The following is a 21,180-nucleotide window of genomic DNA, read 5'->3' as shown; positions in this document are numbered from 1 at the left end:
GAGCCGTTCTAGCTGAGGGGCCTTACTTCAAATGGCAGGGACCATTGGGCCTGACTCGAGGCATATGGGCCGGATTATACATTGACCCACCAGCACAAATTTCAATTTTTTAAAACAAAATATGATAATTTAGCATAACCCAAAGATTAAAAAAAGAGAGTTGTTTGGATTATTTCATAGGAAGAGACAGTGAAAATAAAATTGCTTAAAGGTTTTTGAATTATTTTAAATCTTATGATGAGAACTTATTAAGAAAATATTTATATCTTTTCTTTTTGGGTAAGTGGTGATCCTTCCATTGATAGAAAAAATCACTTACAACAATACGTCCACTCACCAAGAGTAGCCAATCGGATAACTTATCTTAAAACCCCAGACAATCATAGAAAGAAAAACCCTGAAACCAGGCCTTGGCAAAGGCCTATAACAGATAAATGCCTAGCTATCTGAGAATTTACAACTTTTGAAGAAATTCTAGGAAGAGCAGACACTTTTATCCTAACACCTGCAAGAATCCTCTTCATCAAAGCAGCTGGGCCTGTGACCCGCTTCTAAATGTAGTTTGCCCCTGAAGTATTTGGGTGTTTTTAGGTTTGCTCCCAACCTTCAAAATTTTGCACAATGCCTCCCGACCTCACGGTATCTCCTCTCATTGGAATAAAAAATATTTACTCCTCTAATCGAAATAAAAACAAAAGTTTCTCCTTCCTATCCAAAGGACTGATTTTGGGAACATTTTCTCTTGCATTGAACCTCCGATTGAGGGGCTCGTGGTGTTTTTGAAAGTCTTGTCCGGAGTACTACAGTTTAGAATCAAACAAAAGTTCAAAACAGTAAGGAATGATATAGAAAACGAGGTCAAAATTCGGATTTATTATCAAATCAGACCACTTGTGCAATAACTCTTTAGTCCCTCAATAACATTGAGTGCTATAAAACATATAACGTACTTAAAATCTCTTAATTAGTTTTAAACATATAAAATATTTGAGGCTGAAAATAACATATTAGAGAATCACCATAAGTAGAGGGAGAAAGCTTAAAGTTAGGTATCAACATTGTCTTGAGGTTTCTATTTATTTGTTTATTTCCCAACAATTTTAAATGGTGCTATTGCATTATTTTAGCATGAGATGGAGTCATTGTAATACGTATTAATATTTTCATTTCAAGTATTTAGTATTTCTGTTCAAATTTCTATTACTTTTAGTACTCCTAATTAATACAAGTGCTTATTACTTTTACTTTCAATTCAAGTGTTTAGTATCTTACTTCAAGTGTTTAGTATATAGTATAATTAAACACAAATAGTAAAAATTCAAAACACTTGAATTGATGTACTAAGTGTGTCACCATAAGTTGATGTTATATTAGCCTCATATCAGTTAGAGAGCAAAAGTAATGGTGTCGAAAGATTAATTAAAAAGCATGATTTAAAACAAAGTAGTATTTGGCTTATTTTCATTAACTTCAAGAAATTTATTTTTGTAACATATATTTAAGTATCTTTTTCGAAGTGGTATAATTTCTAATTATTTGATTATTCTAAATAGTTTCTTTATTCTGTGTTTTTTGTTTAGGATACAAAATCCCCCCTTAAGATAACAATCGCAATCCATTTAATATATTTTCTTGAAAAATTCGTAATATATTTACTTGTTGGGCATTTCTCTAATTTGGAGAAAGTTGGGCTCAAATCTTGTTAGGCTTTTATCGGACTTTAATAGGCCCAATGATCCACCTTTCTTAGGGTTAATTTTTCAACAAAACAGCTGAGCAAGAGGCGGCATAATACAGAGATCAGAACAACAGAAAGTAACGCAAAACAGAGAAGAAACATAGCAGTTTTCAATAAGACCAGCTAGAGATCCAACCTCGATCGGGACATCAAACGAACTTCGATTGGGACGAAATTTTAGCAGCGACTTCACAATGTGTGGAGCTAAGTTTTGAACGGTCAGAATTCCCATTTGAGCTATGTAGGTGCTGTTTCAGCTGACTTTGTAATGCACTCATTGTGGGCAATGAGTTTTTGTGTTTGGGTGATACAATAGAGTGTGTCTCTTAAGTTTGGCGATCCAATGATTTACCCTTGATGAAAAACATTATATAATCTTCATTGACAATGAATTGTTGATTCGGAATTAGTCCCGTAATTTTTCCTTACATTTGAATTTTCCACGTAAAATTTTTAATGTTCTTTTTCTTTATTGCTTATTGGTTAATTTGATTAGTTTCTATATCGATTACATTAGTAGATGGGGAAAATTAATTGATACATTGTTATTTGGCCGAACATACCCTACCTAACATTATTTTCAATCATTACGTATTAAAAAATTAAAATTCTTTCCTGCACAACGCGGTACGTATGTTACCTTGTTTTGTATGAACATAAAGCGAGATTTAGGAAGTCAATGAGAGAGGTCGATTGAAATTGTTGCAATGCAATCAAGAAAGAGGAGAAAAATGGACGTCTATCGGGAGTAGTTGAAGGCATTACGACATTGGAGGCCGAATAAGCCTGTCAATTTGTGACTTATAAGGACATGATTTATTCGTCGACAGGAACCTTAGAAGACTTGATTGTGCCAACTGACAATTGGAGTTGACTTAGGGATAGTGGACCAATAATACTATTTCTAGGTTGCTTGTGTTGTCCCTAGTCTATTGTGTCCCGAACATTCTTTCATCATGTGGAACGCACTCGCCCGACAGCTTTTCCCAGTGGGCAGTCTACCCCAAAAGCTGCTGCCGGCGGCCGGGCATCTCCACGATCATTCGAGAAACAACTATTAATCATTTCCCACGGTAAAACTTTTACCGGGGCTTATTGGTTGAATCAGTAATCCTCATATTCGAGTTGATAGGGTGCAATCTTAAGATTTTTCTTCACTTTTTGATGTGAGATTTCTAGATTTTAGATGCTGTCCGCTGCTAGAGTCAAATAAATTCAAATTTTGTGTGTTGAGAAAATATTTTATTAGAAGAGCTTCTTTTAAATGGGTTAATTTGGTTTGAACTGAATTGATCGAGATTGAGTACTCACCGAATAATAATGAACGATCGACTATTGAGATGGTCACTTGTGGAAGTTCCAAAGCTAAAATTCACCGTCATTTCCGAAACTCTCCGAAGCATTCTCTTGACCAATCAAAGAGGTAGAACAATGTGTCATGGACGAGTCATGTGGTACGGACACTTGGGCACGCCCAAGAAGGACAATAGACATGGAGGCTCATATAGTGATCCTTTACTCTCGACTTTACAAGTTCCCAGGAGTCTCGGGAGGGCGTCTCCTTCTAGAAAGTTCTCCACACTTGTACCTTATTCTAGAATCTATTACATTCTTCAAGACTTTATAGAGTCTTCTACAATTATAGTCAGGAGAAGGTAGTTGGGAGATGAGTCTGTAGTTGGTAGTCCCACAATAATGTCGGTGGTTGGCTTTGTACTCTATAAAAGGGGGCCTTGCAATCATTTGTCACACACATAAGAAGTTATACACAATTCAGAGCTTCTATCTCTAGTTTCTCTCTGTAAAGATACTAGTCTGACTTAAGATACGATCCTAGCCCGCACAGGCAAGAGAACCTAGATAGCAATCGGTGCGCCCGGGACAAATTGTGAGTTTTGGAGAAAGGAATACTCTTTATTCTCATCTTACACTGTTTATTGTACATCCATGACTTAATATACACCAAAATTGTCTGGAAGCTTAAAATAGGAAAGACAAAATACAACAAGCTAATTACAGTGAATATGGTAAGATACAGGGTAAATAAAGATACAGAATTAATAAGCAATATATCCAGGATTGACTTCCCTAATACTCCCCCTCAAGTTGGAGCGTGAAGATCATGAACGCCCAACTTGTCGAGAAGAAATTTAAAGCGATCTTTTCCAAGTGCTTTGGTGAAGATGTCAGCTAGTTGTATCCTAGTAGACACATGAGAGGCAATGATGGTTCTCGACTGTAGATGCTCTCGGATAAAGTGACAGTCGATTTCAATATGCTTTGTCCTCTCATGGAATACCAGATTCGTTGCAATGTGGAGAGCAGCTTGGCTGTCGCAGAATAATTGTACAGGCTCGGAGTGATCAATCTTGAAGGACCGAAGTAGACTCTTCAACCATAATATCTCACTCGTAGTAACCGCCATGGAACGATATTCCGCCTCAACAGATGATTTGGAAACCGTGGTCTGTTTCTTGGTTTTCCAAGAGATAGGACAGCCCCCAAGAGTGATAAAATACCCGGATAAAGAACGGCGAGTCATTGGACAGTTAGCCCAATCTGAATCGCAGTATGCTTTTAACTGGAAAGATGATGGCTTGAGTATTATTCCTTGACCCGGTGTACCTTTGAGATATCGAAGTAACCGCATCGCAGCATCCCAGTGCGGTTGTCTTGGATCTTGCAAGAATTGAGACAAGATATGAACCGGATAACTCAACTCCGGTCGTGTGATAGTTAAGTATACAAGACGTCCGATGAGCCTCTGATACTTTCTAGGATCCGAAAACCTCAACCCCTCTTCAATAGACAACCGGAGTTGTTGCTCCATAGGAAAAGTGGTAGGTTTAGCTCCTAGCATGCCAGTCTCTGTCAATATATCCAATGTGTACTTGCGTTGACAAAGAAACATTTGGCCTCCTTTACGAGCTATCTCAATACCGAGAAAGAACTTTAGATAACCGAGATCCTTGATGCGAAAATGACGATTGAGAAATTCCTTGATGGTTGTGCAACGAGCTGGACTGTTTCCTGTCAAGATAATATCATCGACATAGACAAGAATGGCAACAAAATCGTTGTTCTTTGACCATGTGAATAATGAATGGTCTGCTGCAGATTGTTCAAAGCCAAAACCGCGTAATGCAGAAGTGAATTTGGAAAACCAATTACGGGAGGCTTGTTTCAAGCCATATAGGGACTTTCGAAGACGGCATACACGGTGTCGATCAGTCAAGTCGAAACCTGGGGGCAGCTGCATATAAACTCCTTCCTTGATAGTTTGTGTCTTTCTTGCCAACACCATTTCTTCTTTCGTCCTTATCAGCTGGATACCCATTCAACCGATAGCAATCTGTTCTTTCATGCCCATTCTTCCCACAATAACTACAAGACATTAAACGATAACATTCAGCCCTCTCATGACCATTCTTCCCACAATAACTACAGCTTTTCCTTCTCGGTAGGTCACTGCCCATTGCTGCGAGAGCAGTACCTTCCATGCTAATATCCCGATTTCTCGTGGCCATCTTTCGACTCTCCTCCAAGATCATCATGTTATAGACCTTCGCCATTGATGGTAAAGGATCATATGTCAAAATCTGGGATCGCACAGTCCCAAATGTTTCTGCATTCAGCCCCATTAAGAACTGATGAATCTTCTCTTCTTCCTTTTGCTTCACAAACTCGGCCACAGCAGTACATGTACACTTTGGTATTGGCGAGTAGTCATCCAACTCATCCCATAACCCTTTCAATACAGTGTAGTATTTCCCAACTGTGAGTCCATCTTGCTTCAGAACACTCAATTCTGCCTTGATCTGCTGAATCCTTGTTGCATTCCCTTGAGAAAAACATTGCTTCAGATCATCCCAGAGTGCCTTAGCCTCACCTGCATAAGCAACACTGGCGTGTAGACTTGTATCTAACGAGTTAAAAATCCAAGCAACAACAGTAGCATTGCAAATTTTCCATGCTCTATACTCCTCTGCTGTCTCTATAGGTTTCACCAGACTTCCATCGACGAAGCCGAGTTTATTCTTGGCTTGTAAGGCGTTCAACATGGCCCTTGACCAGGTCGAATAATTTGTGCCCCGTGAGCTTGCAAGTCACGAGTACGGCTCCCGTGCCATCTGCTGTACTCAGAAAATATGGCGAGGTGATATCAATCATCTTCCCCTTGCTGCTACTCATTATCTCACTCTTACACAAGTCTCAGAGATCCCTTTTGCTCTGATACCATGTGAGTTTTGGAGAAAGGAATACTCTTTATTCTCATCTCACACGATTTATTGTACATCCATGACTTAATATACACCAAAATTGTCTAGAAGCTTAAAATAGGAAAGACAAAATACAGCAAGCTAATTACAGTGAATATGGTAAGATACAGGGTAAATAAAGATATAGAATTAATAAGCAATATATCCGGGATTGACTTCCCTAATACAAATGCATCCAAGAAGTTTAATATATTACTAGGAAGAAATCTGCGTAATGCCACGAGTCTTCAAAAATGTTTTCAGTCAACAATCATTTTTTTTCTCATGATGAAATATGATAGAGGAAATTATTAATTTTGAAAAGAAAAATATAAATAAATTAATATAGTATGGCTTATTTTAAAATAAATAGAGTAGTCTAATTTCGTAACTGTCTTAACTTAATGAACATATAGATAGGGAAGAAAAGGAAATGAGGAGCTTAATCAAACGATATGATAAGTGCAAAAACGCAAGAGCATATACCAATTTTTAAAAATAACTATTAAAAAATATATACGTAGAAGGGCAAGAATTCTATATATAGATATGCTTATGCTAGACTCTAACTAATTTTATAAGATTGAAGATATTACTTGTAGGGGTCATCACGTCCCGTCTTTGTTCTTCATAGTTTTTTTAAGACGTTATTCCAGCTTTTCTACTGAAAAAAACTATTGAAGATATTGATTTTTTTATAGACAAATGTACCAATTTATATAACTCATGAAATTTCTATTATTTATCTATAAATAAAATTTTTGTTTTGCCAATTCCACTCGAAAAGCATAGATGAATAAAAGTATAAAGACCGAAATCCATTTTAAAAGTATATAGAACGAAGAAGAATGACATAAATTTAGAAATAAATTAGACGGGAAAAAATTTCAATGGGATAGATATGGTGGTACTTGAGTTTATAAATAAAATTTAATGAAATTAACTCATTTCGTACGTGTTAACTCATATTATTATATCATATACATTAGTTTTCTGAGATTGACTAGTTGAGATGTTATAAATTTAATAAAATATGAATTCTGACTTTATATATATATATAGAGAGAGAGAGAGAGAGATAATGATTTGACAATAATAAATTTTGCTTAAAAAATAAGAAAAAAATATAGACAGAAAAATTTGAGAGATTGATTAGAGCCACAAATATTATAATGGAGAAATATCTTAATACTTTAATAGCTTTCACTTTATCGTTATTTTTTCATAAATTTATATAAAAATATTATCTGTAGTATTATTTTAAAGAAAAAAATGCTCGTGAGTATTAAAATGATACTGTACTCAACAATTTGTAGGATGTGAAGTGTTTTAGTTAATTGACGTATAAATAACTAGGACATGTTAATTTTGAAATTTTTTGGAGAATGTAAAAAAAGAAATCAAAAGAATGAATCACAACGAAAAAGAATGGAAATTTGTGGGTAAATTTTAAAAAAAGAAAAGAAAATTGGTTAGAATGAAAAAAAAGAGGACACGTCATATTTATAGCCCCAGAAGACTCAAGCAACAATCACATTACATTTTTACATAAAACAAATGAAAGCAGGCCGTCGCCTGCAGGGGCGAGTGGGGACCTCTTCCCTACTCGCCTCCTCTTTTTTTTTTAATTCTTCTTTCTTGAAATTTTTAATTTTTTAATTTCCTCCATTTTTTAGTGTTTTTAAATACGATTCGAATAAAATATCACGTAATCCGCTCGACACTTTATTAGTACCATGTAATTGGATTGACACCATATCTGTACCACGTCATCATCTTGTAAGTTTTATTTTTATTTAATTTTCTCCATTTTTAGTGTTTTCAAATACAATTCGAATAAACTACATTACATAAAGAAATGAAAGCATGTTCTCGCCTGCAGGGGGTGAGTGGGAACCCTTTCCCTACTCGCCTCCTCTTTTTTTTTTTAATTCTTCTTTCTTGTAAATTTTAATTTTTTAAATTTCCTTCATTTTTTAATGTTTTCAAATATGATTCAAATAAAATACCACATAATCCAATCTATACATTATCGATACCACATAATTCGACCAACACGTGATTAGTACCACATTATCAACTTGTAATTTTTATTTTTTTAATTTTTAATTTCCTCCATTTTTTAGTGTTTTCAAATACGATTCGAATAAAATTCCATGTAATTCAATTGAATCATTATCGGTACCACGTAATCCGATCGTCGGGTCAGCGCAATATGCCCCTTTTAGTGTTTCCAAAGCCAATACGAATAAAGTTCCATGTAATCTAGTTGACACATTATGCCAAACAATCCGTCCGTTAAGTCAACGCTTTACTCCTTTTAATGTTTTCAAATCTAACCCCAATAAGCTTTCATGTAATTTGATCAACGTGTTACGCCAAATGATCTGATCGTTAGGTCAATGTATTACTCCTTTTTAGTGATTAAAGGTCCCACAATGCAATGCGGGGGCGAGCACGGTGACTTTTCCCACCCTACTCCTCTTTTTTATTTTTAAATTTTTACTTATTAGCTATATAATACTTTTTCTTTTTCTTTTTGGTGTGCACCACCTGGTATCCGGAGTTCAACCAGTCCAACTAATCTAAGTTTGAGTAAGATCGACTTAATAAGGGATCCAACCCTCTCAATTGTGCACTTTCACCATTCACAAGACTTGAACTTGACCTGCTTTAGGAAAATAAATGCCGAATCATCGAAGCCAACCCATGTTGGTAAAATGCCTATTTCAATGGACAACTAATTTAAATTGTTTCTTTTTCATCTTTGATGTTAGAGATGTCCAAATTGTTTTGGTTAAATGCAAGGTTATGCTTGCTTATTGACCGAGAGTAATTTTCACTTGAACTATGATTTGGCTGTGACAGTGAGATACTCTCAATGAATTTTTCAAACTTCTATGCTGCAAAATGAATTTCATGCACTTAAAATTAGTGGCAACTTAAGATTTATTATATTGTGATCATAATTTTCTAAATTAGAAATATTGACAATTTAAATTACGAGAAAATATGAGCTTTTATACCGTATAAAGTATTAATTAGTACAACCTTGTATAGACAATCTAGATTATTTACTAAGAATCGATTGTTCATAATATTTAAACATAAATAGTTTTATAATTTTATAATTAGTTTTAGTTATACTTTATATTGGTTATTACACAAATTACTGTGATAAATTAAGAAATTTATAAAAATGTTTTTTTTGACCTGCGGCATGGCGCGAGTTGTATTCTAGTTTTACTTTTATAAGATATAAGATTGGTGGGCATATTCACACATTATAATATAAAGTAAAATAAATCATTTCTTTTATGTATCTATTCATTGTATATCACTGTATCTTGCATGCCTTTGTAGATTTTGCTCAAACATCATACATGCACTTCCTATCCACTCGTATGTAGGCATGGAAGGTGATGTAATTGACAAAACTTGCATTTAGATCCATACTTCGTTCACTGCACACATAAAATATATAAATATATGGCAATGAAATGGGAAATTCCATGAATTAAGAATCATCGGGTCAAATCCGAGTAATTTTATAATAAAGAAAAGTCTTTACCGACATTATTATTCACTGATCCATTTGATCCGATGATTTTTTATATTAGATTTATGAATCTCTTTTACAATAAAAAAAACTTCATAGTTTTGAAGAATATACAAGGAATGTTTCTTTGAGGGAGTTTAGAAGATCCGTTTATAATATCATATATAAATTTTGCGAACTTCAAATTGATGAATTTATCTATTTAGCCGTTAAAAAGGGCAAACTGACACATATGTGATAACACGTTTATTCACTCCTTCGAGCTCCAAGCTCTCATGTAATGCATCCTTCTCACATATACGTTAGTTGGTAAAGTATGAACATTCACAATCAAGAGAGGGTATAATATAGCGGTGCACCTCCCGCTTGGTGATCAAGAAATCTTAAGTTCGATATCTAATGAGATTATCTATATCAATTTATTAGATATTTAAGATTTTTATTTTGATGTACTAGATTTATGGGGATTTTTTATAACTGAAATAAAAGTATGAACATTCATATAGTTTCCGAAAGTAGTTCTTTAAATAGTAAAAAGCAACAGCTCTGTAGATAGTGCCCAGTTGCTTCTTCATCTCCATAACTATATGCTTTTGCATGAACTTATATTATGATAGGTAGCTCTTGCGTAAACGACACGGCCTATCTACTAGGGCATAGTCTAACCTTGATGATCACTAAGCCCACCACTAATTGTAAGTACATATGATATTATAATTGTTCATGTTGGTTTTTGTTGTCCAGCTGTTCTCTTCACCAACCCAAACGCCAATTCTTATCATTCCATTTCTCGTATGTCCTTATCAACGCGGCTTTGTCCTCCTATAAATACCTAGGAATCCCCAAAACTCTTCCATAGAACATTCCACAAATACACCAAAGCCACAAATTAAATAAGAACAAACAATACGTACTAAACTCTTCAATTGCTTTCTTCGATCCTTGCTATCTTCACCGCTTTCGTCTACAAATGCTCGTTCTGGTATTGGTTTTGGCCATTCTAGTGAGCTCCACGGTGGTTGTGGATGCCGGGAACTTCACCCAGGATGTCGATATCACGTGGGGAGACGGCCGCGCTAAGATCTTGAACAAGGGCCGGCTGCTGACCCTGACTCTAGACCAGGCATCCGGATCAGGATTCCAGTCTAGGAATGAGTACCTGTACGGCAAGTTTGATATGCAAATCAAGCTTGTCCCAGGCAACTCAGCTGGCACCGTAGTTGCCTACTATGTAAGTCTATCATCACTTGACACTTGCAAATACTCGTTTGGTTTTCTATCTGGTTTTCGCGAGATTGTATGCTTATTAATGTCTGTGATTGTTATAATTGCAGTTGCGGTCACAGGGCTCGTCCTGGGATGAGATAGACTTTGAATTCTTGGGGAACTTGAGTGGCGATCCTTACGTTCTTCACACGAACATCTATACCCAAGGGCAAGGCAACAGAGAGCAGCAATTCTATCTGTGGTTCGATCCGACCATCGACTTCCACACGTACTCCGTACTGTGGAACCCATCACAAGTTGTGTAAGTATCAAGTTCTATATATTTCGTGTTACGACTGGTTTTGTACGTATGTATCGATCTCCCTATGTTATCAAGCTGACAGTAATAACCGTTTTATTGTTTTTTTTCTGAATAACAGTGTCTATGTCGATGGCACACCGATAAGGGAGTTCAAGAACTTGGAAGGGGCAGGGGTGCTGTACCCGAAGAGCCAGCCCATCAGAGTGTACTCGAGCATATGGAACGCAGACGACTGGGCCACGAGAGGCGGCCTCGTGAAGACCAACTGGACCCTAGCGCCCTTCACTGCCTCCTTCAGGAACTTCAGTGCCAAGAAAGCCTGTATTTGGCTCAACGGTGCCTCATCCTGCAGCAGCTCGAATGGCACCTCTGCGCCGTGGCTGACCCAGAATCTCGACGATGCAGGGCAGATGCAAATGAAGGCCGTCCGGGGCAAGTACATGATTTACGATTATTGCCGGGACACGAAGAGGTTCCCACAGGGCTTGCCTCTAGAATGCTCTCTGACCACCAAATCCTAGGATCCTACCGACAAAAAAAAGAAGAAGCAATTGATATGATGTTCAGGATCTGTTACACGGGGACAATTCTTTTGTACGAAATCTCTCAACGGAAAATAAAGGTTTAAATATCAGCTGATTTGCACAAATTACTCGGTCATCAACGGGTACATTCGAGGTCCTGAACTATATATGGCACTTCAATCGCAAACAGTACTGATGAAGGCATGCAGCTTTAAAGTGGGGTTCCAGATAAAATCACGACTCAGAAGATGGTCGCAGATGCCCGTTTACCTGAAAAGACGCACTACAAACGAGGTCAATTTGAGTACTGCACAACATAAAATTTGCCTAACACCTATGTAACCAAACTCGCAGTTCCGTCCTCTTTGCCAAACTAGCTCTGATAGATTAGACCATCTCTATGGAGATTGTATCTTCTATCGTGTTGCTTGGAGGGAATCACGCTGGGATTTTCAATCAAGCAGGATCCCGAGAACTAGTGCTAAGGATTTGATAAATTTTGTTGGTTGCCCTCCATATTCGTTTCTATCAAACACTTTTGATAAGACCAAGTTTTCTCTATATGCAGCAATTACTCTTTATCAATTATGAAATTCACGAAATGATGTTTTTGCATGCAGGTAAACTAGCATACCTCAACGAAACTATTAAAAGAATCAAAAGGTCTTTCAGGGAGCACAACAAGAGTGGAAGCAACTTGGGCCAACAAGAAGAAAGCTCTCACACATCACCTCTGCAACTCAAAGCATCATAGGAACCTACAGGACCGGAATTGAGCATCATTAGTACGGATGCATCATGGAATAGTACCCGATCATGCCTCTCGGGAGTTATACAGTACCCGAATAGCCCTCCAATACTATCATGGTTCTAGATCTCTCATGAGGACAAACCACTTTAGGTAGAGGCCCGAGCAGCTCTCCTCGGTCTAACCATAGCTACGGAAAGGTGATCGACAAAGATTTGGCTACGATGCGACGCTTTACTATTGGTAGAAGCCATTTTGTACCCACATAGCGCTCATTGGGAGATTAGGAGCATAGTTAAGGATATAATTTATGTTCTAAATCTTTTTTCGATCTGGTTATGTTCCTAGATTCCTAGGTTAGACAATACTATCGCCATGACATGAGCCAATTTGCCTCAATGTCAAATTTTCATTCACTATGTACTTATGATGAGTATCCGGACCTAAATCCAGTTGTAGATGTAGTTGACACTTCTTATTATTAATGAAATATATTATTATTCAGCAAAAAAAAAAAGAAAACCAAACTCGCAGTTCCTAAACCAGAACGGTATATGAAACTACATCTTATTATCATCAATCATTTAAGATATGAAACATACATTGACATCAATCTGTATAGTTGTTGCAACTCTTCAATCACAAATAGAAGATAGATCTAAGACACCCAAGCTACGAGCATTTCACAACGGTTTCGTTTAACCTCCCGACCCCCCTCTGTCTTCTATTAATTTCTACTATTAAATACGAGTGCAAAGAAGACTTCATTCATCAATCCGATCCGCCTTCCTCCTCGAATCAGTAGCCCCCCAAAATCACAAAAAGTAGTGAAGCATAGGCATAAAACAATTATTAATGTTGGAACTGCTGTTGTGTTGTCCATTATAATTTTCAAGAGTTGTTGACAACTTTATTGTCTATATCTTCCTAGTAATTAGCTTCACAATGTCATACAAAGGAGATCACGTGTTGAAGCCATCCTGATCTTTTGCTGACCTCTGAAACAACCACATTATCAAAAATAAAAACAATATTCTCTCCCCATCCGACCCTATTAAAATTCAACAATCCCGCTCCCCCAACCCAAAGAAAAAAAAACTATATTCTCTCGTATCATTAATGACCATTCACTATCTAATGAAAGCATTCTCCGATAGTCACATCATCAAATTAAATATGTAAATATTCAATCATACAAATAAGACCTGTGCTTGTGCCAAGCACAACGTGCCATCTCTTTTTGTGTCCTTTTAGAATATATGAAGAAATATTATTATTTTTTTAGAGATTTTAAATATGTATATGAATTATTTGTAAATAATAAATGAAAATAACTGAAAATTAAAGAAATGATGAGATGAGATAGAAAGGGAAGAATGAGAGATTAACCGTGAGAGGAGAGGAGAAAAACAGAGGAGAGAGGGAGAGTGGAAGAAAGTATAGGAACTGGGAGGTGATTAAAAAATAATCGAAATTATTGACTTGCCTTCAATTTCTTCATAATCGAATGTTTTAGTTATTTCACTATGGATAAAATTGAAAAGGGGATGTTACCTTATCAACCTTTTTTTTTCCCTTTTGTAATATAAGAAGGCATAGATATGGATAACTATTTTAAATAACTCAAAAGGTATATTGAGGTAATATATTTTATTCTATCAACCTAAACATATATAGACGTTTAATCATGTAAATTAGTATTCAAAATATTTCACATAGATAATATATATTGAATTAATATATTTTAATCCAATATAAAATTAGAGGAGATTTAACCGAAAAATTTATAGGATATTTCAAAGAGGCATGCCAATATTTATAAGAAGAATAAATTCTTATAAGAAATTATGTAATTACAAACTATATTAATATATTCCAACATAAAGGGGAAAGTCAATATTTGGAAGAACAACCTTATTCTTAATTGTTATTTATAAGAGGGATAATTTCAATTCTTATTTATCAATTTCGTCTACTAATTTTTTAGTCAATGTATATATTATACTTTATCTCTTCCTAACTCAAAATGATTTTTCTATTTATTTATTTATTCATAACGATGGTAGTTTCTCTACAATTTTTCTTGTTCTCTTTTCATTATTTGCAAAGCAGACTTTTCTTTTTGCAGTTTTAGGACTTTTGTTTATATACCTGACTTTATTATTCTTATTTTGTAATAGCGATTGCGATTTTTTCTTTCCATGAACTTTAAGTACGTAAATTATAACCAGAATTTATTACCTTTACTTGCTTTTTCGTTTTAGTCATTTTTCTTTTCTCAAATCGTCTTCGTCTCGTACCTTCGCTAGGTTTTCCGTTTGTTCCATCTTTTAGTCCTCAACTTAAAGACCTTTTCAATTTTGTCCTAACACCCCCTTTTTCCTTTTCAATCATGTTCGCGGTGTTACGCATTATTATTTTCCTTAGTCTTAATATCTAATTTTGCGTAAATAAATGTAATACAATATATATGAAATAAGAAGTTTTATTCAAAAAATTAAATTAGGACAAAGAATCATGATTTGCCACATAGGATTAAGAATGTTTTTAGTTGTGTGACCTTTCAGGTCACCACCAATAATTATATGACAATTGGTGAGATATTATACTTTCACTTAACTTCTAGATATCGAAAAGACTCACGCTAATTGAATTTCATAAATCTCATATTCATAATATGCACATTTATAATAAAGTGAATATGATTATTTGATCATTGATATTCATATTCAAAGAAAAATAACACATTTTCGAATTCATGTGTTTGTGACAAGGAAGGGAACTTGAGCGGCAAAAATCACGATCAATCCTCAACAAAAGCCAAGAAAGTATGCTCTTAGAATTGTGAAATTGCTTAGCGTCTTACAATACATGAATTATATTATATATATAATAACAATTTTAGCTTGTGCAACATGCGCGGGTCTTTCACCTAGTAACATAAACTACCGATATATAATTAATGGCAATTTTTAACTTCAACCACCTCCATAAAATAAAAAATAAAGGAAAAAAGATAATTTTGGTCATCAACCTGTCCGAAATCTTAATTTTTTGTCATTCTCATCCTTAACCTTTTACTTTTTTTCCATTTTAGTCCTACCATCCATTTTTTCGTTAAAAACTCATTTTCCATCCAAAAATAATTATACTTCATGAAATTTTTTAGAAAAGCAAAAAATTATAAAACATCTTATAAAAAGGAGTTTGGAGCGTCCCATCGGCCACCAACCCCTAGGCGGAGGTCTCTGGTAGGGTTGGACCTCGCTGGCGACCTCCGTCGGGGGAGTGATGATCGGTAGGGGTGCCCCCAGCCCCTTAGATTTGCCCAGATTTCAGAGATCAAGGGATTTCCCGATCTCTAAATCGAGGGGTAATAGGAGGCTAGGGACATCCCCACAAGCCATCACCCCCCACCCTAACAGAGGTCGTCGGTAGGGTTGGACCTCGCTGGCGACCTCCGTCCGAGGGTTGGTGGTTGACAGGGCCGCCTTCGTTTCTTTTTTTTTAAAATTTTTTTTAGCTTTTTTGTTATTTTCAAAAAAATTATAACTAGATCAATTTTTTGAATATTATTTTTTGGACAGAAAATGAGGTTTTTAAAAGAAAGATAGATGATAGGACTAAAACAGCCAAAGATCAAAAGGTTAAGGATGAGAATGGCAAAAACTAAAGGTTTAAGACGAAAACGACGAAAGCGCAAAAGATCGAGGACCAAAACTGCATTTTTCCCGACGCGCCGACGCGGCTCAAACGCGCTCATGTCTCAACTGTTAACTGGCAGACGAGATGGGAATTGAAGTCAACCCCCCGCCATTTTGACTGAAAGTGCCTTTCCCTCTCCGGCCGATCTCAACACCGGAGAAAGATGGTCTTCAAGTATTATTCCTTCCTCCCCGGCGACGAGGAGGACCTCAACAACGCTCGCCCCGGCTCCCCTCCGGCCTTCTTCTCTCTCCCTTCACCCGTTTCTCCTCGCATATGCGGTAACTGCATCCCTGGCTTCGCAGCTGGAGCTGCCACGGCGGCAGCCGTGTCAGCTACTCGCCGGTCCTTTGTCCCCGTTCCGCCGGCTCGAGAGCCGCTTCCGCGGCAGCAACAGGTCAGGTGCGCGCATTCTCTGCAATTTCAGAAGCTTGATCATAGATTCTAGCAGTAGTTTCGAATGGTGATCATTGATCAATACCATTGCTGCCTGGATTAGTATGAACCGGTGGAGTCAGCGATTCAGCCATTGACAAGTAGCTCGATGAGAGCAAATTTGATTTGTTGATAGTTGCGACGACGGTTATTGTTAGGGTTGGAACAATTTAATTGCTTTTTTGCAGTTTATGGTTTTTATTTCTGGCTTAATTACTGTTTCACCTAGTGTGGAATCAAATTTTATCAGAAACGAGGCAGCGGCGGAAGTGAAGGATCAGAAATCTGCGAGTGTTGAAACGTCAAGTTGTCACACTAAAAAAATTAAGGTAAGCTGATCCCGGGGAGCCTCATAGTCACTACAAATCTACGAGTCATTGAGTTCTCTAACGGAGTACAATCAATCGAACAAGGATGTCGGAGAATAAAACGGATAAATTAGACAAGATCTTGCTACTGGTTTGTCCAACATTTGGTATCAAACTGGTCCTTGGTTCGATTATGTTCCTGGACTCTGTATGTTAAGTTAGGTTCCACTCTACCGATCTTGAAACTTTAGCTCTCTATACTTAATGGACATGAAAAGGGAATTAGCTGAGGTTAGCTTATCTAGAAAAGATATTAGCAGAGCAGGGTTAGATTTTACACCATTATGTGTCCTTCACCTTCATCTTGTGTCTCTAAGGAAGGTGTAGACGCCAACTATAGATCGTAAAGTCCTCATCATGTTAGAAATCATCTGTTTTCGTGTTCAATAATTGTTGAGGCTGATGCGCAGGCTGAGAAGTTCATGTTGGATGACATCATCATTAGGCTCTTAGAAGGTCGGGGTAGGCCAGGGAAGTTGGTCGAGCTCTCAGAGACAGAGATTAGGCAGCTCTGTGTGACCTCTAGGAATATCTTTCTTCAGCAGCCCAACTTGCTTGAGCTTGAATCTCCCATTAAGATTTGTGGTAAGGCACTTATTTGCCTGTTCTGTTGCGTAAGAATTGACCTTGTCTGTTTTGGTTTTGTCAGGGAATATCGGTTTTCTGAAGACTTGTCATTTTCATTTTTATCGGATGATTTCTGAGAGCATAATTTTCATACTTTTCTTCACATTTTATCTTTTGTTGTCTGAATCATTATTCATCTTTACATTACCTTTTTCTTTTTTTCTTTTTTGCTTTTTCCAATCAGTTGTCTTAACTTTCTTTGTTTCAAGAGTTTTATGGGGAAAGATGGGCCTCCCCAGTGTATTTGTACAATATTATTTTTCTGTTGGGGCAAATAGATCTCAATTTTTGAGTTTATGGTGTTGGCTACACTGTTACTTACGAAGATCTTGTCATGGCCTGATTTGATGTATCCACATTGAGAAATACTTATTCATGATTTCAGGTGATATTCATGGGCAATACTGTGACTTGCTGAGGCTTTTTGAGTACGGAGGCTTTCCTCCAACAACCAACTACTTGTTCCTAGGAAACTACGTGGACTATGGGAAACAGAGTTTGGAGACCATGTGCCTCTTGCTTGCTTACAAGATTAAGTACCCGGAGAACTTTTTTCTTCTCCGCGGGAATCATGAATGTTCTTCTATTAGTCGGATACATGGGTTCTATGACGAATGTAAGCGGCGCTTCAACGTGAGGCTCTGGAAGGTCTTTGTTGACTGTTTCAATTGCTTCCCTGCTGCGGCCATTGTTGATGACAAGATATTTTGCGTGCACGGAGGACTGTCTCCAGATCTCACCAATTTAGACCAAATAAGAAACATACGTCGCCCGACTGATGTGCCCGACACGGGCTTGCTCTGTGATTTGCTCTGGTCAGATCCGGACGGTCATTTGAAGGGATGGGGCATGAATGATAGAGGAGTCTCTTACACCTTTGGAGCTGACAAGGTTTCGGAATTCATAGAGAAGCTTGATTTAGACCTTTTTTGTCGTGGTCATCAGGTATCTCTTGAATATCTAGTTTCAAAATGTTGCAGAAGCAAACATTTGTCAAGTCGAGTTACTGTTCCAAGTACAGTGTGGTACTTCCGAACAAGTTCTCTGACCCTGTGTGACACTCGAGCAATTTCATTTTCTAGGTTGTAGAAGATGGATATGAATTCTTTGCAGGTAGACGGCTCGTGACTCTATGTTCAGCACCTAACTACCGCGGCGAGTACGATAATGCCGGTGCAATTATGAGTGTCGACGAGGCCTTGATGTGCTCCTTCCAGATACTTAAGCCAGCTGACAGGCAGCCCCGTTTGTTTTGTAAGAAATTTGATTTAACTTTAACTTTAACTCAACATACTACACAACAAAAACACACGTTTCTCAAGTCAAATTTATAATCACATCTCATTTGTCATTTTCCACAATCAAAATCAAAATTAAAATCAAAGTAATTTTAACTCTGAATCCAAATGGCGGCCCTCCGGAAAATATTACTGAGTTTATTTTGTTTGCTTGTCTTGGCATTGATTCACTCTGTTTCCCCATGCAGATTCTCGTCACCTGCAAGATGACCCAAAGACTGAAGAAATCGGGACCACAGAAGGCTGAAATTCCGTGCAGGCAGTGACTGCTACATATTTAGCCCCTTTCTGGCCTTGGTTGTCCTCTGGAGCTTCTTGCAAAGATTGAGTTGTGCAGTGACACCCGAGTAGAACATAACAATGCTATGAATGTACTTGAATTTAAATAATAAGAAACAAAGATTCAATAAATTTTTTTAATTGTCGTGTACATGAAACTTTCATGGTTTGTGCTTCAGCTTTCATATATCAATATATAACACGATGCTACTTACATTTGCTCGCTTAAATAAAATGTGTATGCAATAGAACTTACATGATTGATAATAATATTGATATTGAATAAGGATTCACTAGTGTGAATTGACCAAACTACATCGGCCCCTCGACAAAGTCTACCAGAAAACTGCTGATGATCGAAGTCTTTCATGGGGTCCTTACTGATGTCGTCCTCTGTAAATATTTACGAACCGTGGTGCAAAATGGGACCCAAGTCAAAGCTACAGGGTGCATCCGGAATGCCAGGAATTTCGGGGTGCAAAATCAAACTTTCCACTTTAAGGAAGTAATCACCTTGCCATTGCGAACGAAACACCAGAAATAACCGTCGCTGACGATGAAGGATACATCAGGAACTCTTCCTGTAAGTCAACGCTGTTGTTCTGTTTCCTTCCTCTTAGCTTTGATGTGAGACCAGATAAGATGGTATTCAAGTACCACACATTTGTTCCCGAAGAATGCGATGATGAGCTCCACAATGCTCAGACTGGCTCTCCTCTGCACTTCTTCTCCCTACCTTCTCCCAGTCTCTCCTCCCATCTGCAGCAGCAATTGCATTGCCGGTTTCACAGCATCAATTGCACCGCTTACCAGTCCTCTGCCCCAATCCCAACTACTCGTGGACCGCTCCCTGAGTAACACATCAGGTCCACATAGTTCTCTTCGATTTAATGGCCATATACTTGTATGAAGATTGTCACAAACTCAAATAAGTTCAATTGGTTCCATGCTTATCCACAAGACTGGCACTCCTTTTGCTGTCAAAGTTAGTCTGATTTTGGATATGAAATTTGAATCATTGAACAGCCAAATGGAAGCCAGAAAATAAATAATATGGATGATCGATTACAGGCTAGTGCTTAAGGGTTGTTGACTACTTGAAATTAGATTTCTGTCAGCAACGTTTGATCAATCCAAACCCCGATTACCAGTTAGTTTTGCATAATTCCAAGCCTATGGCACTTTGCACTTATTAGGTGAGGACTTCCAAAGTTGTCAAAAAATCTCACACTTGGGACACGGTATCTCTGATATGCCTAAGTGATGTCGTGGCACTTTCATGTCACAGACATATCTACCAACCAGGAGGGGAAGTGCGACTGTGAGATTTTGCTGCGAACAACTACCCATGTTGTGGTAGTCGACCCGACCGTCGACTTCCACACGTGCTCCGTGCTCTGGAATCGATCCCATGTTGTGCAAGTATCAAGTTCCATATATTTCGTGTTACGACTGGTTATGTACGTATTGATCTACATATGTTATCAAGTTGACATTAATAATCATTGCATTTGTTTGTTTCTGTACATCAGTATCTATGTTGATGGCACGCCGATAAGGGAGTTTAAGAACTTGGAAGTGGTGGGGGTGCCATACCCGAAGAGCCAGCCCATGAGAGTATACTCGAGCATATAGAATGTAGACGAGTGGGCCACCACCAGAGGAGGGCTTGTGAAGACCAACTAGACCCTCGCAATCTTAACTGCCTCCTTCAGGAACTTCAATACCAATAAAGCCTGTATTTGGCTCAATGGAAGGGCCTTATCCTGCAGCAGCTCGATTGGCACCTCTGCGCCATGGCTGAAAATGAAGGCCGTCCAGGGCAAGTACATGATTTACGATTATTGCCAGGACGTGAACCAGCAGGGCTTGCCTTTCCAATGCACTCTGACCACCAAATCTAGAACTCTAAAAAAAAAAAAAAAAACGAAAAGAAAAAGTATCTGATATGATGTTTCGAGGATCTATTACACATGGACAACGATTATTTTGTACGAAATTCTTGAAGAGAAAATAAAGGCCTGAGTTTTCAGCTGATGCGCATGTCATATCATTCATAACGATAAAATCAGGCTTTTCACACAGATTGCTTGGCCATCAATGGGGTACGTT

General features: G+C 37.4%; 2 protein-coding genes across 2 annotated transcripts; both read left to right on the top strand.

The window, feature by feature from the left end:
* The first annotated feature begins 10,419 nt into the window (after window positions 1-10,419).
* Window positions 10,420-11,733, top strand: LOC116194451 (probable xyloglucan endotransglucosylase/hydrolase protein 23). Its single transcript, XM_031523256.1, has 3 exons — window positions 10,420-10,787; window positions 10,891-11,084; window positions 11,203-11,733. Exons 1-3 carry the CDS (start codon window positions 10,527-10,529, stop codon window positions 11,603-11,605), a joined length of 858 nt encoding a protein of 285 aa, XP_031379116.1. The 5' UTR covers window positions 10,420-10,526; the 3' UTR covers window positions 11,606-11,733.
* A 4,406-nt stretch (window positions 11,734-16,139) lies between these two features.
* On the top strand, window positions 16,140-19,219 carry LOC116197188 (serine/threonine-protein phosphatase PP1 isozyme 2-like). Its single transcript, XM_031527239.1, has 6 exons — window positions 16,140-16,463; window positions 16,747-16,825; window positions 17,275-17,449; window positions 17,877-18,436; window positions 18,574-18,745; window positions 18,978-19,219. Exons 1-6 carry the CDS (start codon window positions 16,225-16,227, stop codon window positions 19,034-19,036), a joined length of 1,284 nt encoding a protein of 427 aa, XP_031383099.1. The 5' UTR covers window positions 16,140-16,224; the 3' UTR covers window positions 19,037-19,219.
* The last annotated feature ends 1,961 nt before the right edge of the window (window positions 19,220-21,180 follow it).

The sequence above is a fragment of the Punica granatum genome, chromosome 2, assembly GCF_007655135.1.
Source record: "Punica granatum isolate Tunisia-2019 chromosome 2, ASM765513v2, whole genome shotgun sequence".
In the NCBI taxonomy this organism is placed as follows: Eukaryota; Viridiplantae; Streptophyta; class Magnoliopsida; order Myrtales; family Lythraceae; genus Punica; species Punica granatum.
The sequence above is the reverse complement of the archived record's forward strand: the minus strand, read 5'-3'. Positions and strand labels throughout refer to the sequence as shown.

Bases quoted from the DNA above. Each gene is read 5' to 3' on its own strand.
- LOC116194451 (XM_031523256.1), top strand. From the start codon at position 10,527: ATGCTCGTTCTGGTATTGGTTTTGGCCATTCTAGTGAGCTCCACGGTG. The intron at 10,788-10,890 runs GTAAGTCTATCA...TTATAATTGCAG, and splicing joins GCACCGTAGTTGCCTACTAT to TTGCGGTCACAGGGCTCGTC. The intron at 11,085-11,202 runs GTAAGTATCAAG...TCTGAATAACAG, and splicing joins TGGAACCCATCACAAGTTGT to TGTCTATGTCGATGGCACAC.
- LOC116197188 (XM_031527239.1), top strand. From the start codon at position 16,225: ATGGTCTTCAAGTATTATTCCTTCCTCCCCGGCGACGAGGAGGACCTC. The intron at 16,464-16,746 runs GTGCGCGCATTC...AAATTTTATCAG, and splicing joins CCGCGGCAGCAACAGGTCAG to AAACGAGGCAGCGGCGGAAG. The intron at 18,437-18,573 runs GTATCTCTTGAA...TTCATTTTCTAG, and splicing joins TTTTTTGTCGTGGTCATCAG to GTTGTAGAAGATGGATATGA.